At 47.9% G+C, this 27,513-nt stretch overlaps 1 protein-coding gene and 1 long non-coding RNA gene across 6 annotated transcripts; both read left to right on the forward strand.

Annotated features, from left to right (window-relative positions):
* The first annotated feature begins 7,149 nt into the window (after nucleotides 1-7,149).
* Nucleotides 7,150-18,282, forward strand: LOC134559433 (uncharacterized). Of its 3 annotated transcripts, XR_010082513.1 has the most exons (7): nucleotides 7,150-7,312; nucleotides 8,162-8,249; nucleotides 11,562-11,707; nucleotides 12,359-12,623; nucleotides 15,548-15,648; nucleotides 16,177-17,067; nucleotides 18,178-18,282. It is a non-coding gene; the product is annotated as an uncharacterized LOC134559433 (long non-coding RNA). The 3 variants fall into 3 exon arrangements; XR_010082512.1 differs by lacking the exons at nucleotides 7,150-7,312; nucleotides 8,162-8,249 and adding an exon at nucleotides 9,587-9,779; XR_010082514.1 differs by lacking the exons at nucleotides 7,150-7,312; nucleotides 8,162-8,249 and adding an exon at nucleotides 9,988-10,105.
* Nucleotides 18,283-18,552: 270 nt separating this feature from the next.
* On the forward strand, nucleotides 18,553-25,852 carry CHST12 (carbohydrate sulfotransferase 12). Of its 3 annotated transcripts, none has more exons than XM_063414069.1 (2): nucleotides 18,553-18,682; nucleotides 24,090-25,852. In XM_063414069.1, exon 2 carries the CDS (start codon nucleotides 24,185-24,187, stop codon nucleotides 25,433-25,435), a length of 1,251 nt encoding a protein of 416 aa, XP_063270139.1. In that variant the 5' UTR covers nucleotides 18,553-18,682; nucleotides 24,090-24,184; the 3' UTR covers nucleotides 25,436-25,852. The 3 variants fall into 3 exon arrangements, with proteins under 3 accessions (XP_063270139.1, XP_063270138.1, XP_063270137.1); XM_063414068.1 differs by lacking the exon at nucleotides 18,553-18,682 and adding an exon at nucleotides 18,689-18,826; XM_063414067.1 differs by lacking the exon at nucleotides 18,553-18,682 and adding an exon at nucleotides 18,833-19,019.
* The last annotated feature ends 1,661 nt before the right edge of the window (nucleotides 25,853-27,513 follow it).

The following is a 27,513-nucleotide window of genomic DNA, read 5'->3' on the forward strand; positions in this document are numbered from 1 at the left end:
CTCCAAGGCCCTCCAGGCTCAGGATGGAGAGCTGTACTCAGAGCTGGTGCAGCAGCTTCTCTGTATTTGTATTTGTGGGTAGAACTGGCTCTTGGCAGGGCAGTGAGAGGCTGGCCTGTTCCTTCCCTTGGAGAGTGAGGATGTTCCTGTCTCTGCTGGAGTGGCAGGGAAATTGCCAAGGTGAGCACCCTGGGCTGGCTTTCCTTAAGCCCAGGGCTCACTGGTACAGCAGCGTGGGGCAGCTCTGGAGTGGGGAGTGGGCACAGGACAGCCCCACTCAGCTGCAGTGACCAAGGGATGCTCAGCACTTATTTTACCATCAGGTGAATTTGTGTGATGGCCAATGCACAAATGCCTCAATTAACTCCCATGTCCTCTTCACCAGGAAGTTTTCAAAATTATTTTCCCATAAATGGTACTGACTTGATTTCAACAATTCACTCTTTAACCAGCATGTGTTGTTTTTCCCAAAAATCTGTATTAATTTCCAGTTTTCTGCGTTTGTTCATTCATAACCCATATAGACAGGTACAGTTGATTAAGTCTACACAGTATTTCCCAGCCTCATTTCTCAACTAGGCTGGAAAGAAATACATACTTTATAGGAAAACAGTGCAGAAGAACATAGAGCACAATAAATTCTCCAGTGATCATGGAATGGTTTGGGTTGGAAAGGATGTTAAAACTCATCCCATTCCAAACCCCTGCCACGGCAGGAACACCTTCCCTTATCCCAGGTTGTTCCAAGCTCCATCCCACCTGGCCTTGGACACTTCCAGGGCTGGGGCAGCCACAGCTTCTCTGGGCACCCTGTGCCAGGGCCTCCCCACCCTCATGGTACAGAATGATGGCCTGAAGTTGTGTTTTTATGACCCTTGTGTTGTGAAGAGCTGACTTGTCAACTGTTTTTTGAATCACAAATGGAGCTGGAAGGTTTTTTCCCCTGTCTTCATGCAATGAAGGTTTAATAGGCTGCTGTGTTTTATTCCTGGCTAATTTTCTAAGTAATTAAATGTAATGGCAGTGTTGAATGAATTGAGTTTTCTTCTAAGATGCTTCTGTGAAGGGTGGATCATCAGTGGAGGAATAAAACAGCACAAAAATTGCATCCAAAAGTGTTCCTGCGGCAGCTTTGGAAGCTGATGAGATCTTGTACTGACCAGCAGTTCAGGCCTTTTCTCATCTAACACTGGCATTTCTGACATCACTCCCTTCAATTACTTCATCTTGTCTCTAGTGTTTCTTACTTCACATGCTTTCTGCAAATTATGTGCTAGTGAAATTGCTTTATGGGAATGTGCTTGGTGAATTATCCTCTTTGCCATGTCTTGGAATAGCACTAGGAGGTGGAGGAGGGTCCTGTGGGATTGAATCCATCTTTGGATTTGAGTGTAGCTCTGAGTTCCCTGCCACTGCTTCTCAGCCTGTGCCTTTGGAAGGGCCTCAGAAGGATGGCCAGAGCAGAAGCAGGTTTGTAGGTAAAAAAATGTGTGTTTGGTGGGGAAAAAGGCTTCCCACAGCACTTGTACCTCCACTGAGTGCCCTTAAGGGTCCAGAGTTTGGGTGGGAAAGAAAACATACCTTAAGCATTAAGATAGTATCTCTCCTTGGTTTTGTTTAAGTATTGTATTAAGTATTTTTAATGACTGCTCTTAAATAGCAGGATTAGCTGGACCAATTCATATAATCCTGGGCTAGTCTTCACTCTGTCTTTTTTTTCAATTTCTAATAAATATTCTCATGACCTTTTAACCATGTACAGCCCTTAATGCAACTTCACGGAACAAATTTTGATCACTTGCTATACTAAGTTTTAACTTCTTAAATACTAATATTTTTTCATTAAGCCTTGCTGTAACTTATATGAGCATTGACTCCTTTACTGTCAATAAATAATGAATACAAAAGGTGATCTTGTGTTGTTTTTTGTTTTTAATGGGTTGTAATGCATGGACTCATAGTGTTCTGGGCTCCCTGGTCCAATCAGGGGGAAAAGAACCAGACTTGTGCTATCTGTGCATAATTTAAAGCGAAAGTTGTGTATAAGTGATCTGCAGAGAAAAATGTGCAGTGATGTGAGCGAGGCTGGGCCACCTGGCAGGTGGTGGTGGTGTCACAGTGATCCTCACTGTCCCCATCTCTTTGGGACCTGAGTGACAGATTCACAGTAAGCAGCCAAAAGCAGCTGGGATTAAAGTCCTGCCGGAGTCCTCACAATTCCTGCAGGGCCTCAGCATCTCTGTGTTGATCCTAGGAAGAGGAATGCTTTGAAAATGTAATCCTCTCCCAAGTTTTAACCTTCAACCCCACGCCTCTCAGTTAAACTGAAGCGCTGCTCTCACAGTGTGCTGGAACAGGATTGGGGCAGACACAGAAACCTCTGCTCTGACTGGAATCGCTTAAAATAAAGTCAATAATATGTGAATACCTTGCATTCCTCTCTAATGCAAGGAAAAGCCTTAGTACTCGGTGTGACCTGGCTCCACATGCTGCTCATTTGGGTTTGTTTTCTTACCCTCGGTGCCTCCCAGATGCAGTGATAAACTGCACCACTCTGGAGTTCAAGGCTGTCCAAGAGACTTGCACGAGCCCCTCCACCTCCTGTAGAATATGGGATTATGGTGTACAGGACAATATTTTTAAATGCTTTTAAGAGATGTGGGAACGAGCTACTCATAGCAGTGTCCCTCAGCCCTGTTTAGAGAGCTGATGAAACTGCAGTTAACTTATTGTGAATATTAAAAGCTGTCCAAAGCCAGGGAGCTCACCTGGTACCCTGAGATGTTCACAGCAAAGAAATGTTCCTTTACTGCTGCTGGAACTACTCAAAATTGTCTATTACACCACTTGAGACTGGGAGCTGTTGGTGAAACCCTCACTTAATTGGTACATGGCTCGTTATTGTGGAGATAAATCTGGTTCCTATAGAAACTAGTTGCTTGTGACTGGTGGGGCTGTAGAACAAGTCTGTTTTGATAACTGCTCACTGGGTACAGCATCCCTCCTGCGCACTATGAAATGCTTTAGCAGCATCAGCTCTTCTGCCAGGAGCTGCAAAGGGGATGTCACCGTGTTTTATGAGAGCAAAAACAACCATGGAAAGGTGAAAATAGAATATTTCAGATCTGTTATTACCCGAGATCCCAAGGGCAGCTCTTCGGTGGAATTTCAAACCCTCTGCCAGGCACATAACTGGGACTGTGCCACTCACCCACAGAGTGAGGGCAGAGCAGGATCCCATTGACCCCACAGCAGCATTTCCTCTGAGGCCTCACCTGTACATTTACAAAGCTCAAATACACATTCTCTTGTCTGTCATTAATGCTGACAAATAGATTGTGCCGTTGTGTTTTAAATCTTGGAGTCAAATTATGTCTGTGTTTCAAACAGAGCTGAGTGTTTCTGACTGATTGAGTTGTGGCACGAGGCACTGGCACTTAATTGCTGCTTTATAATCGCTCCAGTCCTGTGATGAATTCCAGACGAATTCCAGCTCCCGAGGAACCCTGTGGGAGCTGCACGGATCAGGGCCAGCTTGCTCTGACCTGGTTGAACAGGCTCACAATGATTGCTACCTGGGATTGAACAAAATGGGTACTTAGTGAAAAGCAGTTCCCTTTCTTTGTCATGGATACCTTTAATCGGTGTTTTGGGAACACCAGGGGAATCTGTAATTGTGCTCAGCTCTACAGCTGAGGGCACCACGGCCCCAGAGCTCGGAAGGTTCCTGCTGGCTGCAGCAATGACACGGCTGGGCTCGCTCTGTCACCTTCCCTCTGTCAATCAGGTGGAATCCTGCTGTGCTAGAGACAGAAACAGAGGCACAGGGAGGAAGAATTTGTCAAGTACAAATCATGGAAGAGTGAACTGGTTTAAACTTTAAGAACTCCATTAAACTCTCTGGGATTTAAAGCTCTAATGTTTCCAGTTTGAACAGCAGAAGGGACGCAGCAAGAAGCTGAGCCCTGCTGCAGGGAGCTCTGGGTGGCCTCAGCTGACAAAAGCCACCTGTGCCTGTGTGTGCAGGTGGCCCTTGGCCATCAGTGATGCTGGGGTGGAGGAGGGAGCTGCACTCACTGTCTGAGAGTGGGACAGCAGGGTACAGGTGAGCTCTGGGGCTGTGTCTGGGCACAGGTGAGCTCTGGGGCTGTACCCAGGTACAGGTGAGCTCTGGGCTGTACCTGAGCACAGGTGAGCTCTGGGCTGTACCTGAGCACAGGTGAGCTCTGGGCTGTACCTGAGCTCAGGTGAGCTCTGGGGCTGTGCCTGAGCACAGGTGAGCTCTGGGCTGTACCTGAGCACAGGTGAGCTCTGGGGCTGTACCCAGGTACAGGTGAGCTCTGGGCTGTACCTGAGCACAGGTGAGCTCTGGGGCTGTACCCAGGTACAGGTGAGCTCTGGGCTGTACCTGGGCACAGGTGAGCTCTGGGCTGTGTCTGGGCACAGGTGAGCTCTGGGGCTGTACCCAGGTACAGGTGAGCTCTGGGCTGTACCTGAGCTCAGGTGAGCTCTGGGCTGTACCCAGGTACAGGTGAGCTCTGGGGCTGTACCTGGGCACAGGTGAGCTCTGGGCTGTACCTGAGCTCAGGTGAGCTCTGGGGCTGTGTCTGGGTACAGGTGAGCTCTGGGGCTGTACCTGGGCACAGGTGAGCTCTGGGCTGTACCTGAGCACAGGTGAGCTCTGGGGCTGTACCTGGGCACAGGTGAGCTCTGGGGCTGTACCTGGGCACAGGTGAGCTCTGGGCTGTACCCAGGTACAGGTGAGCTCTGGGGCTGTACCTGGGCACAGGTGAGCTCTGGGCTGTACCTGGGCACAGCTGAGCTCTGGGCTGTACCCAGGTACAGGTGAGCTGAGGGGCTGTACCTGAGCCCAGGTGAGCTCTGGGGCTGTACCTGGGCACAGCTGAGCTCTGGGCTGTACCCAGGTACAGGTGAGCTGAGGGGCTGTACCTGAGCCCAGGTGAGCTCTGGGGCTGTACCTGGGCACAGGTGAGCTCTGGGGCTGTACCTGAGCTCAGGTGAGCCTTTATGTTGGGCACCAAGGGATTCTGCTGGTACCCCAGGGGCCACCACGAGCCTCTGCTCTTCTGGTTCCTGTGCCAGCCCTCGCTTTCAAGTCCTGCAGAACTCCTGCCCTTCCTGAGGCACAGCAGGGATGCAGCTTCCCGGGCAGTGGCATTTCTTTTTTACCAGTTCTGCATCTTCCACCTCTTGCTCACCTCTATAAGAGGCAGGAATTGCAGAAGGCTCCCACTTACCTCTTCTACATTGCAACATCTATTTACATATTTTTATTGTGCCCTTGTTATTTACCTTCATTTTTGATGTAAATGCCATTATTTTTTATTGGGCTTCAGCTGTTCTTTCTCTGAACCCTTCCTGAACACACACTAATTCTGTAATATATCTTGTCTCCACACAATAATGACATGGTAACAGCCCTCAGAAGCAAAGAGAGCATGAATCTCTTTTTCCCCTTTATGGATTACAAATGCAGTTTTTGTTTAGCACCGTACTTGTGAAATACCTGGGGTTTTTTTTCTTTTCTATTTTAAAGCACCCATTAATCTCACAAGGATATCAGCTTTATTTTTATACAGCTTATTCAGACTTGCATCATCTTCCCCAAGATCTATTTTCTCTAATGGAAATCTGGGAAAGAAATGTGCATGACATTAGTCTGAGTAACTTCTGTCTATGAGAATGCTTTTCTCTTAATAATGCAAATAACTGCAATTATGGAAGCAAATTAATTGACTGGGCAGTCAAAGTACTTAAATTTCCTGGTGTGTTTTGATTTGCATTCATGTTCCCTGCTATTTTTACTCCCAGCTGAACTCATTTAGAACTGCTTCTGTCTGCTTATTAATCCTAACTCAAAATTGACTCTGCTTGTGGCTTGTTATATTTTAATGCCTCCCCGAATCAGCAGCAGATTTGTGCTTTTAGAATACTGCTAGTTAGACAAGGCAGCAGCTCCAGATTGGGAAAAGAGGACTCATGGACACGTAAATACACTGTGTGAGCAAAATCTGGCTGTCACAGGAGCTCAGTAAAAGGGGCCTGAAAGTGTTACAGGACAAACTTCTCAAGGAAACAGGCTGACCTCATTCTCCAGGCTCTGCTCCTGCCTGTCACACTTGCCTGTGCACATGATTACGTGTCAGTCTGTCTTATGCAGGCAAATGCTGCCACCAAGGACAAATCAGGAGTTCCCTTCACAGTTTGTTCTTGTGTTGCTTCAGTTTCTAAAGCCTGAGCTGGACCAGTGAAAATAAAAGAATAAAAAACCTAACAATAACAAAGTAATTCTGGTAATTGAAAACTTGCAGATCAAAGACATACTCGTTAGAGTCTTGGAATTTAGTGGGAAATGCAAAAGAAAAAGGAACCCCGAAGTTCTGAAGTTTCCTGAACCCCATGGACACCTGTCCTGGACACTTGTCTCTCTCCTGGGGCACCAAGGGGGTTATTCTGCTCTTCTATGCTCTAATTGCTTATCTAACAAATGTTTACCCGAGAGAGCATTACAGCTGCTCTGGAGGACGCGCAGGGTTCTCTGTCCTTCCCTTGGGCATCTCCTTGTGAGCCCTCTCGGTGGAGGAGAAAGAACCCCATTCTCCACAGTAGCTATACATTGTGATAATCTTATACTGAAATAAGTGTTAAAGGGCTGAGAAGAACCAGAACCGTTCTGTATCCTGCTGCAGCTCCTTTCTCAGCTTTGCTTTTTTTCCTGAATAAAAGCCTGACACGGGATGAAGTTTCTGTCCTTGAGCAATGCAGATATTTCCCTCAGTCCTTCTGCACAAAAGGCTTCGGGCAATTATGCTGCAGAAGAACCCGACTATTTTCTTTCACAGCTCCTCTGTCTGAATCTTAGCTGCAAATTGAGGTGAGAGGTGCTGTCCCTCCCTCCCTGCCTGCCCAGGGTCTGTTGTGTCCCTGCAGGCTCTGCTCTTACCCAACACCAGCCACCGTTTCGGTGCCCACCGGCCCTTCCAAGGGTTTTGCAGCTCTCCAGACTGCAGAAGTTGCTCCATCAGTTGCAAAACACAGTCTGTCAGCCTCAGCCCTGTGTGTGTGTGTTTTTAAGGCAAGGCTGTAGTGCAGCATTCCTCTGGCCGAGGGATGGTGCTGTGAGGAACCCCGACAGGCTCTTATCCAAACCCAAACTCCCTCTGACTTCACCCCATCACAGAGGGTGATCCTGATGGATCCAAGCCAAGACCCGGATGGCATCTCGTGGGATAACAGATCCTGAGGAAAAACATTGGTATTTGACATGGGTTTTGATCACACAGCAACCGAGGTAACAGCCTTCCATTTTTTTTAAAGCTTAACATTTGAATTGTTTCCCCTGCCTAGATAAATGTTTTTGGCAGGCGAACAGAACTGCACAGCCCAGAGGCCACTTGTCACCCAGATAAAAGGTGACAGTGCTGAAGGTGAGAGGACTGTGAGGGTTTTCCTTCTGTCAGAGAAGTGGGGGAGATGTGTGGTGTTCGTTCTGTCTCTCCCTCCCCCACTGGCCCTCCCCAGGTGCAGCACACCTGAGCAGGGGTAAGGAGCTTTGTCTGCCGAGGTCTCTGGTGAGTGAGGTCGCTGTCGGCTCACACAGCTCTTCCCTGGGCTCTGTGGTTTCACAGGTTCTTCCCGGGAGCTCTGGTGCCCTCACTGAGCTGTGTTTTGCAGATTGGGAGGATTTAAGCACGATGCCACTGCAGCCTTGCTTCTCACGGCAGTTCAGCCACCTGTGTTCTCTTCCACATCAAACTTCCCCTTGTATGCTCCCTAAGACATTTCTGAAAGCCCAGTGGCACTTCTCAGTAAAGGTCAGGGAGTGAATTTACTCCTTTCTTCAGCAGACACAAAAACCCCAAAGCATTTCATGTTCAGAGTCCAATAAAATAATGATATTGAAGGATATTTCTTTCAGTAGGCTCCTGCATCTTGCCTGCCTTTAGAAAATTCAATAAACCTCAGTGCTTTTCTGCTCATTCTTATGATGTATCAGAATTCAAACAGCTTGTGAATCCTCCCAGAGCCCAGGAAATTTCTAAAACATAGTGAGAAAATCACAGGGAATGTAATTAGGTATAGATCATTTGGACAGCTGTTGTGCCTGACCAAAAGTTTGTGCTTTTTTTGACTGAATTAGGAGGAAGTATATATGTCCACAACAGAGAGCCTGATAGAAGGAGTCATTTCTGGCTTCAGTGCAACCATTTTTGCATGCAGTCCAACAGGTAAAGTAGTCTCTGTAGCTGTTCTGCTCCAGAGGAATAAAATATAGCCATGAAAACCACAAATATAGAGCCAATTAAGTGCTTACTCTGAGGACAAGGGTGAAGAGTTAAAATACCATTCTCATTGGGAAGTGTGGACCACACTTAAATGCTAAAGTAGCAGTGAAGCTGCCATGTTAGAAAAGTCACTTAATTGAGGTAGAATTCAGTAGAGACAAATCTTCCCATTAAAAAGAAGGGGGGGATAAGGGTGTGTAATGCTGGAGGCTGATCTCAGGAGAACAGATGTAGCTGTGGAAAGCATTTATAGAGTACAGCTCCAGCTCTGAACACCTAGGTGAGCAGTTAACCTCCCTGTCTGCCCATCTGCCAGTCCCCATGTCACCCTTTTTGGATGGCACACACTGTCTCTGTCCTCAGGCAGTGTCGCTGTGGGGTGAGACACTGGAGTAACTGGAGGAAATTATGGGATAAAGGTCAAAATCTATGGGAAGGCAAGCATCATTTTTTGGGGAAACTTGCTCACGTGGCAGTTGGGCTTTGCTGCTGCTCCCTGTGTCTTTAACAGGAACAGGAGCAGGAAAGACCTGTTCATTTTGCCTCTCAGAGGATTAAGGAAGGAGCTTCTATAGGGTTACAGAAATTCTGTAGATGTGGGTCGTACATCTCTAAGCTCGCAGGTGACCAGTGAGCTTTTAAATTAACTTAAAGCCTTTGAATGTTTCATCCTTTCTATAAGATTTGGCTGAAATTGGACAATAAATTTCTTGGAGCTGGAGGAAGGAGGACTGAGAGTGACTGTGTGCTGTCATAAGTTGCCTCTCCCTCAGGAAATCAGAAAGGTTGCAGATACACTCTTTGCCACTCTGGTTATTTTATGGATACTTTACAACCTCATTTATGAACCTGGCCTCAAGCCTTGGTGCTGAGCTCTCACTGCTGCTGCTTGACAGATGTGTTTTCTAGAGGATAGTGGGGAGGAGGAGCCATGGAGGGAAAGGAAGGCTCCTTTTGTGAGCAGAATTGAGACGCTGCCAGTGCATTTGTGTAAATTGCGATTTTCTTGCAAAATTCTTCTTTTGTAGCAAGTTAATTACTTATTGATTTTACCGTTGATGGAGAGAAGGCCTAATGAATGGTCTTTTAGCAGCACTCCCTTCACTCCTAATTGGGATTCTCCACCGGAATCTCAATGAACTGCAGGGTACCCAGCCACGGTGGTGGCCCCTGCACCATAAAACCCTGTCCCATCCACATTAACCACAACAACATTGCATCTCTCCGGGACTCCTTGGGGGCCAACAGCAGGACTGTTATGAATGCACACATCAGCCCAGCCAGTGCCTCCTCTGAAGAATCTCAAATGACCTTGTTCTCTGCCTATTGAGCAAAAAACAGCGAGACACAGGTATCAGAGAAAACTATTCCCAAGGAGGTGGAGCTTAAAGATTTGGTGAGGATCCCGAGGCCCTGGCACAGGCTGCCCAGAAAAGCTGCGGCTGCCCCATCTCTGGGAGTGTCCAAGGCCAGGTAGGATGGATAACCTGGGATAGTGGAAGGTGTCCCTGCCCATGGCAGGGGGTGGAAAAACAGGGGACTTCAGATCCCTTTCAACCCAAACCACTTTATGATTCTATCACTAAAAGCTTGCAAGTGGAAATAGAAGATGCAGTGGATGAAGGAAAAACAAACTTCAGGAGTGGGCAGTGCACATTGGTGTAGAGGTGTGAGTGAGAGAGGAAATGCAGATGAAGGGAACAATGGAAAGCAAATTGTGTGAGTTGTAGACGAGAAGAGAAATATGAAGGTGAAAGAAATGAGGCAGAATAATGGAAAGGCAGAGGATGATGTGCCAGGTATGGATGTGGGGAGATCAAGCTGCTGAGGGAGAGGGTTGAGAACCAGGAGAAGGAGAAAAGTGGAGTTGGCTCCAGCCTCGGGGTTCTGCAATGTAGAGCCAGGAGCTAGAAGGGCACTGGGGTTTCTGGGGGGAAGAGAGTGGGAGGGGGCTGTGTGTGGGGGTTGTGGTGGTGCTGGGTGGGTCTCTCGTGGCTGAGGAAGCCTCAGCAATGCTTGTAGAGGAGCACAGTGGGAAGCACAATTCAATGGAGGCTGGTGGGGGAGCTGAAGTTGTTTTTCTGCATGAGCCTCTCTGTGTGACTCTGAGTATAACCCTTCTCAGCATCTTCCTCAGCCTTAAAATGTGTTAAATTTCACAAACCTGCCCTTGAAAGGAGATTTGACATCAAATGGTGGCATTTGCTGTGGGGAGCTCTGTCTCTCACAGAGAGGTGACCGAGTTTGTAGCCTGCATCACCGTGGGCTCTGAGGCTGTGTCAGGACACCGAGCTCTGCTCTGTGGTCCATTGAATGTAATTTAAAAAAAGAAAAATAGAGAGAGACAGGCAGGGTGAAGATTTTAAAACACTGATTGTTCTGCCCCAGGGATTGTTCCTTTTGTCAGTGCATCTGGCAAGAAATGAAATAAAAATAGTCAAGTTCTCTGACAGACTATACATGAGATATAATAGGCCTCTGCTACCAACAGCCAAGGTTATTTCTAGATAATAAGCACAGAAAACAGATACCTTTTTCCTTTTGATGGTGCAAAGGCAGAAGATATCTCCCTGCAATGCAGTTCCCCTTTTATATTCACAAAAGCATATAGCAATGAGCCCTAGTTATTGCTAGTAATGCAATCATAAAGCTGTATCAGATTTCTTCAGCACATGATGAACTTGACAAAACTGCAGAAAGAAGAGCCTCGTAAAGGAATGTCTTGTAATATGTGGCCTGATCTCATGGGCAGGGACACCTTCCACTGTCCCAGGTTGCTCTAAGCAACCCTCACCAGTGCCTCACCACACTCCCAGTAAGGAATTTCTTCCTAACATCTAATCTAACCCAGCCTCTGTCATTTTGAAGCTGTTCCTGCCACTACACGCCCTTGTAAAGTTTCTTTCCATCTTTCTTTGGGTACTGGGAGTTCTGGTTCCTTAGGATTTGGGTCATTTATGGTTAAAACAATCTTGAGGACATTAAAGTTATCAACAAGTATCTGTGAACAGGCAGTAATTTGTGTTGGGGTGTTCTTTCCACAGAAAGATCACATAGGAGGCAAAGGGAGGAAGGTAATTGTGTTCTTTTGCATGGTTTGTCCAGCTCCAGAGCAGCCTGGACTAATTAATTCTGCTGTTGTCATGGAAGAAGAGGCTGTACAGACACAAAGAAGGGCTATGCATCACTAGAGCTATGTCACTGTGTCCCAGAAGTTCCTTTCTTTCTTCTTTTTTTTTTTTTTTTTCCTGGCAGCTGGGAACCAGAGAAGGCTCAGGATGCATGCAAGGATGATATCAAAGGAGGAGAAAGGAGGAAACACTGAGGAGGAAGACACGGAGTTACAGCAGAGAGAGATCAACCTGCTGCTGGCAGAAGAGCACAGGACAGTGGCCCTGAGGGTGAGGAGGTGCCCTCAGGGCTGCCAGTTTCACCTCTGCCTGCTTGACGGCAGGAGGTTCAGAGGTTCATGTGGATTTGTGCTGGCACCATAAAAGCAGTGAGAAACCTGACTCCTAAATACTTCAGACTGCTGAAGGAAGCAGCTTAGGAACATTGATGTTTGCATCCTGCCTCTGTCCCTGTGGGTTTTAGGATGAGGAAAACACACCCCTTGAGCTTGTGCACCTGTAAGTGAGCTAATTCACAGGATCCCAGAATATTCTGAGTTGGGAGGGATCCACAAGGATCATTAAGTCAAACCCTCAAGTGAATGGCCCATACAGGGATCAAATCCACAACTTTGGCATTATTAGCACCATGCTCTGACCAACTGAGCTAATTTTTCCCATGTCAAGAGTTTGCCATTCACTTGCTAATTACTTTTAGTGATTATTTTTGGGAGGTCCTCTAGGCAAGGACTCTGCATCTATATATAGCTGTCATGGTTGAAATCTAGTGGCTGGTAGTAAAACAAGGAAAATACAAAATAGTTTTTCTAGATTTTACTTTAATCTCAGCGTGATAGAGACAGCAGAGAATTAATTGCTCAGATGCCTTTGTTACCCCAAGAAGCTGAGCTGCCTTGGCAAACCCCTTCCTATCTTTTTCAGACAGAGCTGGAGCATCACTTAACAAATGCCAAGGAAAAAGCTCCTCAAATTTTTCCCCAGACAAATCACTGGTGAGGATCAGCAGGAGGTGCTAAGGCTTCTCTGCAGGGCCCATGAGCTTCAGCTTGGCAATACAGAACTGAGGCAAATACACTGGAAAGGCAGAACCTGTTGTACCAGAAGGATTCTGTGATCCAGCAACTGCAGCAGCACATGCTACTACTCCGCAAAGAAATTACTCAGCAGTAACAGATGTTAATAAAAGGTAAAGCAGCACCTTTGCTCCTGCTCTGTTCTTATCTCCAAGCTGTTTTCTGATGGCAAACTGGAGAAAAATCCATCCAGGAAACATTGTCTTGGATGTCATTACTCATTACATTGTTCTCAGCTGTTTGTCTAACTAGATCCTTAACTCTTCCTCCTGTCTGTGCTCCAGCCCAGAGCATCCCTGTCCCAGAGACACCAGTGAGGCCACACTGCCTGCACCTCTCTGAGCTGGAGGAGGGGGTGCTGAGCTGCCTCCTGCTGCTGCTGCTGCACTCAGAGATGTCCAGCGTGCTCAGGGTAAAGCAGAGCAGCCCCTTGTGTTGGAGAATCCTCCCTGTCCCATGGTGTGGTGTTCATGGCCATGGAATCACACACACCCAAAGCCTGGCTGGGTCCTGGTGCCAGTCAGGAGCTGCACAGGGATTTTGTTTTATGAATGTGTTCTCTCCAGAGCTCCACTCAACAGAAAGGCAAAGGTGAGATGGCCAAACACGCAATGCCCCAAGTGACTGCTGAAGGAAATCCTTATTTGAGGCCTCTGCTCGCTCAGGGCACAGTTGTTTTGAGGCCTTCAGATCTTTTCTCCAGAAGGGAAAGATGCTGCTGGCTGCTTTATCTTAGGAAAACTTGTGTGTTTTGAGGCAGTAAGGGCTGCCAGGAAATTGCCAGGCTTCAGCAGGGAGTCCAAGCAGCAGCATCTCCTGTTTATTGTGATTGTCTAGAATGAACAGGGCACAGAGTCGGGTTTCACCTTGAATAATACATTTAATGTTAGTCATGTTGTTATATAAAAAATGAAACTACTCTGGGTGACCCTCTACAGGAGGGGAGCAAATAGCAGGTGGCTTGAACTCTGTAAAAACACATAAGGTATCAAGAGTGTCTTTGTAACACCGACTGAGAGCCTGGGCTGGAGAAGGGGCTTTAAAGTGAGAAAAAGTCTGCTGAGGATCTCATTCTTTCCTCTTCCTGCAGCCCCAGAACAGCCTCTCTATGTCAGTCAGCATCTGGATCCTAACAAAGATGAGATCAGAAAGGGTGTGCCTGGGAACATGAAGGATATTCCCTGGGGGGTGAAATTTGACATTTCCTCCATCACCTTTGAGTCAGACAAGTACTCTAAGTCTTTTTTTATTATTAGACTTATTCTCTCGGGCATGGAGATCTGGTACTTCCCACATAAGTCCACAAAGCTGGGAGACACCAAACTGGAACAACCTCTAGAAACTGAAATCTCTTTAAAAAGTTTCCTGGTATATTTCTCTTCCAAATCAGCTCTGTTTTAGCAGGAGCCTTCTCTGCAGAAAGGGCTATGGGACATGCTTCAATTTGCTTCTGTTGCCAGGCTTTTAAAGCAAATAAAGTAGCCAAGACAGTGAGGATCAGGGGACAAAAATGAATTCTGAAGTATTCCTTGCTGTGTTCTTTATCACCATGTTTACCAGCTTTCTGGCTTTCCCCACAGTTTGACAGCTCTCAGCTAGACATGTTGCATCTCTCTCTGTCGATAAGGGGTCTGTGCTTTCATCTGTTAACCTCCTGGCATATTCTGTTCACAGTGGCAGCTACAGATCATCTAAAATGACACTCTGTAGGATGTATGGTCTCTGGGTAGCCCAGCTTTCTCTGGTTTGCCAGAAAGCTCAGGTCAATATGGCAGGAACTGAATTCAAGGCACATTTGCTGTGGAAGGCATCCTGCTTTTGTGATGGCAGAACATGCAGCTAAACCTGGTGTATGTGAGGTTTTCAATGGGAAAAAGTCTCCTATAGACATTGCTGCTGCTCTGCTGAGTCCAGAGACCTTGGAGGAAATTGTCAAAGAACAAAACTTTGTGAAGAACCAAACTTCCACAGGGTAGGAACACAAACTTCTCTTAGTGGGTTTTTTTTTTTAATAGGATGGGCTGAGCAGAAGGCATAGATCCAGGGGAGTGGGTGGTTTTTAAATACATTGAGAGAAACATAGTACAAACTGCATGAGGAAATAAGTTAAATATCTTTATTCTTCTATAACACCCCCGACCTCCTGCCTAAAGAGCAAGCTGAGCCAGTCAGGTGGGAAGGACAGGGAATATTTTTGGTGCAATGTGGACAACAGTCAGAGGTCAGAGACAACACCACTGGGTTTAACTCATCTTGATGTTTCTCAGAGCTCAAAAGATAAGCCCTGGACTCCCTCAAGCCCTAGTACAGACAAATTCTGTGAGAGCCACCTGCACCAAGCCAGCCTCTCCCATCCATCCAAGGCTGCAAGTAGCAGATCCATTGCCACAAAGGTCAGGGCTCTCGTCAGCCACCATTCAGGTGGGGACCAAAGAGATTTTTGTGTGCCTGACATCACATCTGACAGATGGGGACATCCTGCATGACCTCTGATGGAGAAGATGGACTGTCACGTGAGGAATAAGTCAGGGTAAAATGCTAATGATCAGAACTATCAGACAATCATATTTTTATATGGTCTAAGTAGCTTTGATGAGTAAGAAAGCACATCCTTTGTAGACAACTGCCTCAGCTATGCCTCTGTAACCTATGGGGAAGCATTAATGTTCAGCTGGGTTCATGTGCAGCAAGCTGTTGATCTCAGTTTAGTCTTTGTTTCATATCCAAGCTAAGCCTCAGCAAGGACGCCAGTGATGGGCTGCACTGACCATCTGCCAGCTTCAGTTGTTTTGCTTTGTGCAGGTGCACAGGACCAGTTATGGAGAACTGGACACCCAAATTCTATTGAAATGCTGCCAGAATCCTTCACCATTCTGGCAAGGGGTGTTTACTGATCCTCATAAGTTTTTCTTTCTTTTTGTTTTTCTTCATGACTAACTCTTGGTTTACAATGCTCTAATTTATTTTGGATAGACATTAGCAAGTCATACACTGCAAAATGCTTTTAAACTATGCTCTATTCACACTGTTCCAACAGAGGGGACTCCACACAAGGTACTGCCAAAAGGCAACGCTCCTGCAAGCACCACCCAGCACAGCAATGCCGGTCACGTCAAAGGACGGCACCTACAGAAACAAGTGAGTGCATGAAATATCAGATTGGATGGCACAGGAGGAACTGTGACACTCTTCAGCACTTGCTCTGATGCAATCTGAACTAAAAGAGCTGTAAATGCAACACAAATGGTCCAGTTGTGAAAGCAGTCACATGGGTAGAGGTTTGATAGCCAAGTTTTAAGCCTTTTTTCTTTGCAACAGATGACACGGGCAATGTTCCAGGAGGAGTTACACTCCATCTCCCTCTTAGCCAAAAAATAACCTCTTAGGAAGAGAAAATAACATCTTCAGAGGTGTTCATAACCCCAGTCTAATCCATATGTGAAGCACAGAATTTAATCTGAATTAGCCACATGCCAGCATACAGCTTCTACTGAAGGTGTCACCTTGGGATCTTCCTGAGGCAGCAACGTGCAGATCCTCGGCCTTTGCCAAACTCACCCCTCCACAGCCTGTGGCAATCTGTCTCTTCCTCATTTTGACTGACAACGAGACTCAAATCAAGGGGTGAGAAACCTGACTGAGTTCTTCCTCTTTCCTCTCTTGCAGGGCCTGCAGATGGTGCCAGCAGTCGGCAAAAGTCACAGGCAGTCGCCTGTCTGGGAGCCAGCCCAGGACTAACCAGAAGTCACCTGTGAACAGGATTCTCTTTGGCCCCAAAGGATTGCAATTTCAACATTGCTGGAAGTTGAGGAAGCAGATTTAGAAGTGTGCCTTCAAATGCATTTAAGCTTCTGTGTTGTGCTGCTGAAGAGCAGAGGGAAGGCGAGCAGGGAGGAGAGGAAGCCTATACACTGTATATTTCCTGTTCTATATCTCTACTTTAAGTCTTTTCTCTGTCCTGTGTGCTCTAGCTGTTAGCTTCAAAAACAAGTAGGGTGTTAAGAGAGTCCAAGAGAAGAGGAAAACCTCATTTTCCCAGCAGTGTCTGTCTCCCAGAAGAGGTCAGCGTGGAGCCCAAGACGCCTTTTACTCCCAGGGCAAAAGTGTGGATGCCACCCATGCATCCAAAAGACTCCCTGACTATTAAAACCAAATGTAAATGCCTGAGAAATAGTTTCCCTGTTCTTTCCCTGCGTGTTGCTGTGAAGCTGGGAGGTGTACTGCACGTCTGGAATGCTGTTTGGGTGAGCAGATGTTTGGCTGTGAGAGCAGCCAGAGATCACTCTAAGCTCTGTTCTGTCCACAGAGCATTTCAGATCTGACTGCAGACAGAGAGGCAGCAGTGGGGATAGGTGAAGACCCTGATAAGAATGACTAGCCTGGAGATAAACTGTGGGAATGTGTTATTCTTTTTGGAACAATTGTCTTCAGCTGGCAGCCTTCTCCATTAAGGGGCTTTTAAAATAAGCTGCAAATAAAATGGTTCAATAAGTGCACAGAATAGTGACTCCTTGTCCCAGCAGAAGTGGCTCCCCTCCTCTAAGGTGACAGTCTCAGGTAGGTTTGGGCATTTTTTTTTCAAATGGATGAAGAATCTTTTTTATGGCTGCAACACTGGCAAAGAATTCTCCTTTGCTGTTTCTCACTCGTGACACTATACACACTCCTATTTCTCTATGCCTCTTGCCTTGCTGTTGGGAAGATGAGGGGTAGTTTACTCCAGGGATGAGGAAGCCTAATTACTTGTCTTTATAAATGCCTTAAGCCCCTGAAGTGGGGATGCAATCAATGCAAGGCTGTGAGCGGGTGTAGCAAGCAGCCAATATTCCGTATGAAACAGAAAGCAGCAGGAAGAAGTGTGACAGGGAAGTGGAAGGTCAGGAACACGTCCCCAGGGCTGACTCTTTTAGATAAACAAAGATATTAAAAAAAGACACACAGGTAAAACAAGCACAGAGTGTGTATAAGACAAACCTGTGCCAGCAGGTCCTGAGCCAGGACTGTATTTACAACACCTCACTGACCTGCAAACAGTGCGGGACCAAAAGAGGGAAAACGAAGCTTTCCAAGCATATACATCTTTGCTAGATGCCTTTAGGCTGAATCACCGTGAAAAAGTTGCAGTGTTTGGTGCCATTTCAAGTGAGCTGAATTGAGCCGAGTGCCTCGGTCTGAGGCTGCATCTCCAAAGAGGAAGTTTGTGTGACAAAGAGTTTGATAATTTTCCAGGACTGTTGTGAGGAGTACAGAGACACGTGATGTGCAAACTTCCCTGCTTGTAAAATCTACATTTTAAGTCTGTTAATTTATGTAAAAGCTGGGGCTTGAAATCTTGAAGTGAGATCTGTAAATTATAACTTGTAGGTTTGATTATTGCTGGATGTGAGGCTGCAGCCCGTGTCTTGTGCAAAGTGGAACTTTTCAGTGCAGGGCTAATGATTTTTTTTGATTCAATTCTTATCAATCACAAACAACTAGCGAAGCAAAAGGAGCTTAAAGTGTCCTGGGATTTTTCAGCAGCACTTTCTAGCCTTACTGTGTCCAATTCTTTAGACTTTGCTCCTTATAATGACTGCTGGTCAGGGACATTAAATACCCACACAGCGTTACGGTGTGGTGGTAGCCTGTAATTAATTTTAAAGTGTGTTTTATGTTAAATTTTTACAGAATCCCTGAATTCTCAGGATTGGGAGGGACCTCTGAAGATCACCTAGTCAAACTCCCTTCCACGGAGGAGTCACCTAACGCAGATGACACAGGAACGCGTCCAGGTGGGTTTGGGCTATCTCCAGAGAGGGAGACTCCAAACCCTCCCTGGCCACCCTGTGGCAGTGCTCTGCCCATCTCCATGGGAAGCATTTCCCGCACATGTGGAGGTGAATCTCATGTTTTAGGCGACGGCTATTTCTCCTCATGTGGGGAGGGTCCCAGCGCCCCTCAGCGCTACCGCCCCGCTCCCACAGCCGCCGCCCCTGCGCGCCCTCAGGGCGGGCGGGGCCGGGGCCGCCCCCTGGCGGGCGGAGCGGCGCCTGCGCGGCCCCGCGGGGACCCCCGCGCGCGGCGTCTCGCGAGAGGCGGCGCCGGGAGCGCGGCGGGAGGAGGAGGAGGAGGAGGAGGAGGAGGAGGAGAGGGGAAGGGGAAGAAGGCGAAGGCTGCGGTGCCCGGGCGGGAGGTGAGCGCGGGGCCGGGCAGGGCTCGGGGGTTGTCCGAGGGGCCGGGCGGGGCTCGCTGAGGCGGTGCCGCCCCGGGGCTGGACCAGCTCCCGGTTATGAGCGCGGCGTGCCCCCGCCCGTCGCTCCGCTCTCCGCGGTGACAGGTAGGGCTCGGCTCCGGCGGGACTCGGGGCCGGGGCTGCGGGGGGCTCGGCGGGGCAGCTCCCCTTCTCCACACACGCGGCACCTTCCCGGCTGGACGCTCCCCAGGGAGCTGGGGGGGTTTAGCCTGCATTAAAGGAGAACCGGGGGGATCTCGTCGCTCTCTACGGCCACCTGGAAGGAGGTTGTAGACAGGTGAGTGTCGGTCTTTTTTCCCAGGTAGCAAGAAATAGAAGAAGAGGAAACAGGCTCAAGCTGAGCCAGACCCACCAGGGGGGTGGTGGTGCCACCGTCCCTTGGAGGTAGATGTAGATGTGGCACTCGGGGTCACGGTTTGACAGCGTTAAGTCGATCGTGGGACTCCATCCTAGCGGTCTTTTCCAGTCTCAATGATTCTGTGACTCCGTCCAGCCCCGGTGCCGGGCCCGAGGCTGGTGCAGCCCTGCCGGGTGCTCTGCAGCCCTGCCGGGCTTGGCAGCGACCGGGGGACGAGCGGCTGCGGGCGCGGTCCCGGGATGCCGGCATGCAGCCGCCTCCCACGGCACAGCCAAACCCGCTTCTCTTCCAGCCTGAACTTCTTCAAAACTTCACTGCAGCGCTCAGGCTGGGAAATGTGCCGGGACCGGGTGTGTGCAAGGTGCCTACAGCCAGTGCGGGTGTCGGGGTTGACACACGACGAATGTCCCCGGGTGTTGTTGGCCCAGGCTGCAGCACTGGGGCTGCCTGAGGAGCTTCCTGCGATTGTGAAGCCCGGGATGATGTGTGTGCTGGAACTTTGTGATAAAGGTGATGGATGAACAGGATGTGCTGTGTTTGGGGGAGTTTCCTCCTGAAATTTTGTGACGACTTCCAAGTATGGATATTTAAAAAAGAGGTGACAAGTGCTGCCAAGCCTGTACAAACTTTTTGGCAGCAGTGGCAGGCAAAGTGCTGGCAAACTGTGCATTTAGGATGTTCTTCTGCTGGTCTCAAACATATGTGGGCTAAGTTGCAGTGCAAGATGCAAAGCAGCTCTGTTTTTTGCTTATGGTGTACATTAATATACTAATTAGTATATTAATTAGTATACTAATAGTATACTAATTAGTATACTAATTAGTGTACATTATAAGTATTGATGTCATTCGATGGGTTAAAACTTTCTTGCTCTGCAAAGGGTGCTAGAGTTTTGGGAGGCTTGGCAGAAACAATGTGTTGAGTGATAGCCAAGTGCATGAAATTTGTTTCTTGGTACAGTCTGCTTTGACTGGTGGGAGCTCGTTCTCCTGCACCTTAAGAAGATTAAATTGGTTTCACTTTTCTAGAGGTTGCTGATTCCCTAAGCATAACTGGTGTGTACCATGATACGTGAGTATAGAAGGCTGCATGGGTCCAGTGATCTCTTGAGAAGTGTCCTGAGGGAAAAGCATCCATTTCAATTTGGTGGGGGGTTTATGTGTTTTTTAACGTTCTTACTCCACTTCTTTCTGTCTTGCTAAACAGGCAAAATCCAAGTAAGCTGCCTGAAATCCTGTATCTTCTCATGTTAGATCAAGTGGGCACTTGAGGAGTTGAGGTGTTGTTTAGTGCTGGGAAAACCCAAAGCAAGAAAAGAGGAGATCTGCACCCAAGCCTTTGGAGGCACATTTCTTTCAAAACCATTGCTGTTCATAGAGAAGGCTTATTGTCCCCTGTGTCTGGCACATGCCTTTCTGTAAGCCGCTTTATTTTCTTTAGGCCTTACTGCTCCTGTAAGTGAGCTGGAGTTACTTTTGCAGAGAGGCTGGAAGAGAATGTAGTTGTTGCATAAAGCAAGAAGAGAGGAATAAAGAGACACAAATTACTTAAGCTCATATCTGTCATAAGAATTAACAGTTACAATGGGGCTGTGAAGTGGAAATAAAGTTTCCAAACCTCTGAGATGTTGCATCTACAGTAGCTTTTGCAATAAGAATGCTGGGGACACATCTCCCCTTCCTGGTGTTAAATGAGAGTTTGAGAGGTGGCAGTTTGATACAGCAGGGGGTTTGGCATGTCATTGGATGAGTGACCTCAGACTTCAGTGTCTTTCTCGGGCCTGGGATGGGAAGAAAAGTTCTTGGGTCAAACCCAGGCCAGGTTCAGGTTGGAGGTGGTCACGGGGTGGCTGCTCAGGGGACTCTGTAGGATGATTATAGCACTTGGTTCACATTCCAGTTTGCCAGCACCGTGTCACAGAGGCAGCTTTGTGTGGATCCTGATGCACGTTCCTGTTGGCTGGTGACTTTGTGTTGAACTTGAATGTAAATTCTTGGCTCTTTCTGGAAGCTTTTCCTTTTGATTCTGGCAAGGGGAGGACAGAGGCACGTTCCCTCTAATGTGGTCAAAGACTTCCAATTTGTGCTTTCAGTTTGGTGTCCTGTATGAAGTGCTCAGGAAGGGCATGGGTCATAATCAATAGAGCAACTCTTGTTTTCTGTAGTGTTTTCTTTCTGAGGGGAAATTAAGCTGTCTTACTGCTCTTTTCCAGGGTTCTTCTCTGGCACTGGTAGAGTTAACACAAGTGGAATCTTTCTGATTCTGTGCTGCTCTCTGCTGTGTGTGTGTGTCTTGGAAAAGCCATACTCTCTGGCACGCCTGCGTGCCGTGTCCTGGAAAGCAGGCTGGAGCCCTCGGGGTGCACTTGGTAAAGCTGCATTGTGGGGTGGCTTTAGTGAAGATCCCTCTTCCCTTTTGCCCCAGGAATGTGAGTGCCACACACAGTGTCCAGTCTGCCCCTGTCACTGCTGCCAGGAGGGTGATCTGTCCACGCCTGGCTGGGACAGCTTTGCAGGAGTGCTGGGAGGCTGCTGTGCTGCCCAGGGCTGTGGAAGCTACAGGGTGTGGGGACAGCAGAGAAGGATGCTCCGTGCAGCTTTCCAGGCTCGCTGCATTCCAGCCAGCCCAGAGGTCCCAAGCAGCTGGAAGCACAGCGTGCTGGGGCTCTGTGCGCAGTGGGCACCCTATTCATCCGGAGTAGGAAGCACTCCCTGCCCTGAGCAGCTAAACGGGATCAAAAGCAAGAGCAGATCTGTGCAAAACTCAACCCCAGGAGTGTGCCAAGCAGGAGGCTTGGCAGTGTCCCTCCATTCTCTTCTGCTGCTGGACTCAGAAGCTTGGTCTGAAGTGCTGACGCACATATGTAATTTGCCTCTTCTTTAGCTCTCTGCTGATCTCTCTGGATGTTTCTTCTCAGATCTGCTCCATCTTCAATCTTGACTAGCTAAACACAGAGAATTACTGCTGAGTAATACCTGCTTCTTGCTCTGCAGAGTATAAAACGTTATGTCTGCAGTTTCTCCAGCTCCTCTTAGCAGGCAGAATAAGAACCTGGCCTCAGGAAAGGGCATTTTTTGGTGTTGCAGTGCAAAGCCTTGTGTTAGGCCACAGCTCTGCTGAGTTTCTGGCTCTCTCTACTTCCAAATTGTAAATAAATACACCAGGGTGGAGAAACCATAAGCCTTTGGATATGTGTTTTCTGTCTTAGGACAAGCTGACCTAATACTTTGACATGTAACAGTATCTGGTATTGTTCCTCTTTGTTACTAAATTCTTGTCTAATTTTTGAAACCTGGACTTTGGTTGTTAAAACCCGTCACCCCTGAGCCACAAGCACAGCTGTGCAGGGGACTTTTTACCAAGTCATTCATTGCACGGCTGCAGTGAGCTTCAGAGGTGTGAGCACCTTTTCCCTAAGAGTGACAGAGCTCAGCACTTTTGCTGACTCAAGTTCTTCTGCATCTCTGTGAAGGGTGGGGGCTGATGCTGTTCAAGGGTGGTGTGAATTGGCTGGGGAGCAACCTCTGTGTTTTGGGAAGAAGAGACACCCAGCCTTCATTAAAAAAAAAACTTTTCATAGCAGCTTGCCCCGAAGTGGCTTTGTTTTCAAAGCTGGTGTTTGCAGGGTTTGTTCTGAAGTCATTGGAAAGATTTGGGATGTCTGTGGAAAGGACAGCTCTTGTTTTTTATCTGTAGGTGCTGCTCTGTGTTTATAATCAGAGCCTGGACTATGCTTGGAGGGGTGGAGAACATTGCAGTAACTACTTGTAGCTCCTCACTTTGCTGTGATGTTCTTCCCTGGCTGTAGGCACTGGCTCCTTGCTGGATTGGGAGAGGCCAAGGCTGGTTTGCCAGCCTGCCTCTGCACAGAGCCTTGGACCAGAAAACATCCAGCAGGGTGGGGAGGTGCGTGTTCCCTGAGGATCTTGTGGGGAGAAAGGGGCTGGGAATCATGGAAAACAAACAGTGAAAAGATGGGACTGGCTGGAGCAAAAAACCCAAACCTGCTGCACCCCTCAGAACAGATGATCTGAGCTGTCCCTTTAACTGTGATTTCTCACCTGTCCTTGGTGATCAAGAGTTGTGAGTGTTGAGTGTGATGGAAATATAAATTACATTAAAGCAGGAAAAGAGGTCCTGACTCAACAGTGTCTGGGCACGAACAGAATTACCAGAGCATCCTTAATCTCCTAAATCATTCAGTTAAAAGTAATCTCTCCTTTAGATTTTTATTGATGCGTGGCTCTTATCAGAACTGTATCCTTTTGTGGGAGGGTTGTAGGAGAACAGTTTGTGTAATCTTTGTTCCTGGCAAAATGAAATAACTACCAAGAAAGATCATGGAGATAACACCCACTGGGTGCCTTCATGCTGAGTAGATAAGATAGTGTGTTCAGGTCAGTGGTGTTCTCTCAGCAGGGACTTGCTTTAGCCACTGAGGCAGTGGCATCTTCAGCCTTGTATTCATAACTCCAATGAGGAATTTGTTTTCAGCACAGAGCAACTTCATGCAGAGATGAGACCACAGTGTGATACCAAAAGCTGAAATCACGGATTGAGGCTTCTTTCTTCTTGTGTGTTAGATAGTGTAAAAATTGAGGTCTGAGGTCTGAAAGGTAATTGGCTCTGCATACTTTCTGTGTGTGGTTGTATATTTCAGTACTCCCAAACTTGCCTCTGTAAGCTCTAGGCCTGAAATAATATTTTACTAATTTTTTAAAATTTAATCAGAGCTTCTCTTGAAATTACCTAACTCCGGAAACTTGAGATTGATAAAAATCCATGATTGCTATGAAACTGATAAAATTGCAACACATTATGTCTGCTTTTGGCCAGCCAGCTCTTTTCCGCAGAGTCCCTATGGATACTTGGGACTCTCACAGCTCTCCTCATGTGGAAATGGGGATGGTCAGCCCTGTGCCAGGTCATTCTCTCCAAACCAGAAGGATTAAGAGTTCAACTAATTTTTCTTTCCTCATCCCTTTCCAGGCTCCTGCTCTGCAGCACCATGCTGGATCCCAAGCCCCACTCTGCAAGCCAGAGGTGAATCCAGGTGAAAGCCAGCTACCACAGGAGGTGTCAGGATGACCAAGGCACGGCTCCTCCGTCTGTCTGTGGTGCTGGTCTCCATCTTCATGATCCTCCTGATTATTGTGTACTGGGACAACGTGGGGACAGCTCACTTCTACCTGCACACATCCTTCTCCAGGCCCCGCTCCCCGGGAGCCATCGCAGAGGGTGAGGACTGGGAAGCTTTGCCAGATGTAGATGAATTTTTGGCAAAGCTGCTTAGTTCGAGCCTGAAACAGAACAGCTCTATCCCCCGAAAGACAGAGCAGCTCCTCGTCCAGGGCTCCAACAAGCCTGTGGTGAGTAACCTGGAGGAGAACGTGCGTGGCTATGACTGGTCCACTCACAAGGACAGGAACAGCTTGGACCAGGAGAAGCTGCAGGTGGAGAGGCAGAGAACGTTGAGGGAGTTTTGTGCCAACTCCAGCTTCACCTTCCCCACCAAGGAGCGCTCCTTCGATGACATTCCCAACTACGAGCTCAACCACCTGATCGTGGATGACCGCCACGGCGTCATCTACTGCTACGTGCCCAAGGTGGCCTGCACCAACTGGAAACGTGTGATGATCGTGCTGAGCGAGAGCCTGCTGGACCAGGGCGTTCCCTACCGCAACCCTCTGGACATCCCCCGCGAGCACGTCCACAACACCAGCACCCACCTCACCTTCAACAAATTCTGGCGCCGCTACGGGAAGTTCTCCCGGCACCTGATGAAGATCAAGCTGAAGAAGTACACCAAGTTCCTCTTTGTACGAGACCCCTTCGTCCGCCTCATCTCCGCTTTTCGCAGCAAGTTTGAGCTGGAGAATGAGGACTTCTACCGGCGTTTCGCCATCCCCATGCTGAAGCTCTACTCCAACCACACCAACCTTCCCACCTCCGTGAGCGAGGCCTTCGGGGCGGGCCTCAAAGTCTCCTTTTCTGACTTCATCCAGTACTTGCTGGATCCCAGGACAGAGAAGATGGCCCCCTTCAATGAGCACTGGAGGCAGATTTACCGTCTGTGCCACCCGTGCCAGATAGACTATGATTTCATCGGGAAGCTGGAGACGCTGGATGAGGATGCTGCTTATTTATTGCAGCTCCTCAAAGTGGACAGGCTGCTTCGCTTCCCACCCAGCTACAGGAACAGGACTGCCAGCAGCTGGGAAGATAACTGGTTTGCCAAAATCCCTCTGGCTTGGAGGCAGCAGCTCTACAAGCTTTACGAAGCAGATTTTGTACTCTTTGGCTACCCCAAGCCAGAAAACTTGCTTAAAGACTGAACGTGATTGGGCAGTGGGTGTGGGAGGGAACATCTGAAATACCAAAAATGTTTAAATCCTCCTCATTTTTGCTCTTAACTCCCTTCCCAATGCAAGCTGGTACAATGAAATATATTTTTTCTACTGCTTCCCCTTCCGTTTTTGCAATAATGCCAGAGTCCAGGGTATTCCAGCCAACTGTGCATATGCAAAAAATGCCATTTTTTGGGTTATCATTTGTTTTCTGTTTTTTAAAATGTCCCCATACTTTGGAATGGGTTGCTGCCCTTGGTCACTCTGCCAATCATGCCCTTCAGTAGCTTTTTATTAATACTTTTTAAAAATTAATATATTTAAGATATTTAAAACAAAGCGTGTGTTGTGGCAAAGGAAGGGAAGGAATAAAAAAAAAAAGTAAAAGAAAACCCCAAGAAATGATGTACCTGCCTCTGTGTGTTGTCTCAGGGCTGCTGTTTCAGAGGTCCAAGGTTTGCAGAGCACTTGGATCCCTCTGGGGGCTGGGATGTTGATGGTGCCAGCTCTGCTGGTGGACACTCCAAGGCAGTGGGATGGGTCAGTGCCTGGCTCTGCCAAACAGGCCTGGAAGAGCACCTGGAAGGACTCTGGTGACTCACCCTGCTCACAGGTGTGGAGTGTGACACCAGGGTCACAGGAAGGAAGTGGCCTTGGGAGCAGTGACAAGTCCTGGGGATGTTTTGTGGCGTGCAGGTGTCCCACGCAGCCCCTGTGCACTGCCTGACCTTTTGGCACAGTGCTGTGGGACTCTGCTGTCCACAAAGCTGAGGTTCAGCCCCTCAATCCTGCTAGTGTGGAGCATTCCCATGGCGTGTCCCATTCCAGGAGGGTGCTGAAGTTCTTTGGGGTTGTGGCCAGCCAGGGTGACCAGAGTGTGCTCCTGGATGGGCAAGCTGGCCAGGCCCTGGCTGCTCCATGCCCTGGTCACTGCTGCATGCACTGCAAGTCCCTTGAGGACTGTGCTGTGTCCTCGTCATCCCTGTGCTCGCTTTAGGGGAACGTGGCAGGGATGCAGATGCTTATCCCTGGCAGAAGAAGATCCAAAAGGTTTCTTTCAATAAGCAGATGTCAAGGTGAACTCAAAGTTCTTCTGTTTTCAGCATTCCAGCTACTCCTCGTGACACCACATCTTCATCTGCTGCCTTTCTGCTTATTCCAAATGGCTGATGCAGATTTGATCATCTGCCTTGCTGGGACCTGCTGCAGGAGTGCTGGTTCTCGCTGTGCTGGGAGCATGTGGGCTGCTTCCCAAAGGAAATTAATGCCTTTAGAGACTTTTTGTGTCTCATCAGCTGAATCTGCTTCTCTTTCTCTCTCTGAATTGCTCTGTAAAAACTGTTTGCTTAGCAGATTAGGCAGGCAGCTCTTTCAGAGCTGAAATGCTTAATTATTTCCCTGGACTGTGGATGGTATTGGTGATTAAGGTCCAGGGTCAGGCCTTGGGAGACAGCTCTGTGTTTTAGGGAGACTTCTTTGTGTTGGCCTTTCACTCAGTTTCTCTCCAAGGCCATCAGCAGGCGTGACTTTTCCTCTCTCTCTCTCCTCGCTTCCCCAATTTCTGCACAAGTATATCTCGGCACTCCATGCTTTTCCTAACAATTATGCTGTATCAAGCTTTTTAACCTATAAATGAGAGGTAATTGCTGGTCGTTGGACTCAAAATAAAGGGTTTGTTTCTCCTTGTATTCACACCACTCTCCAGTAATTTCTGCAGAGACATTTGCAGTTTAAATGAGCCTGAAGCCGTCGTCAGGGTCTTGGTGCTTTGCTCCTCATCGCTTGGGGGAAAAGGAAGTGCCTGTTTCTGAGTCATTATTTAAAACTAATAATAGAAAAGTGTTGATCTCTTCAATTTTTTTCCCAGTTAACAGTTAATTGCTGCAAAACAGAAAGATGGAGAGTCTCGTCTCCTATAATGAGTAGTCCCGGGAGTCTCTTGATTCCTGCTACATTTACATTTCTTCAGGGTGGGTTCATCCTGCTCTTCAAAAAACACAGCGTGGATGTTTTCATCTCTTGTCTTTTCAAAGTGTTTATTTTTTCCTCTTTTAATTCCCATGTAA

The sequence above is a fragment of the Prinia subflava genome, chromosome 17 (genome assembly GCF_021018805.1).
Source record: "Prinia subflava isolate CZ2003 ecotype Zambia chromosome 17, Cam_Psub_1.2, whole genome shotgun sequence".
Lineage (NCBI taxonomy): Eukaryota > Metazoa > Chordata > Aves > Passeriformes > Cisticolidae > Prinia > Prinia subflava.

Coding starts and splice junctions, on each gene's coding strand:
- CHST12 (XM_063414069.1), top strand. CDS start 24,185: ATGACCAAGGCACGGCTCCTCCGTCTGTCTGTGGTGCTGGTCTCCATC.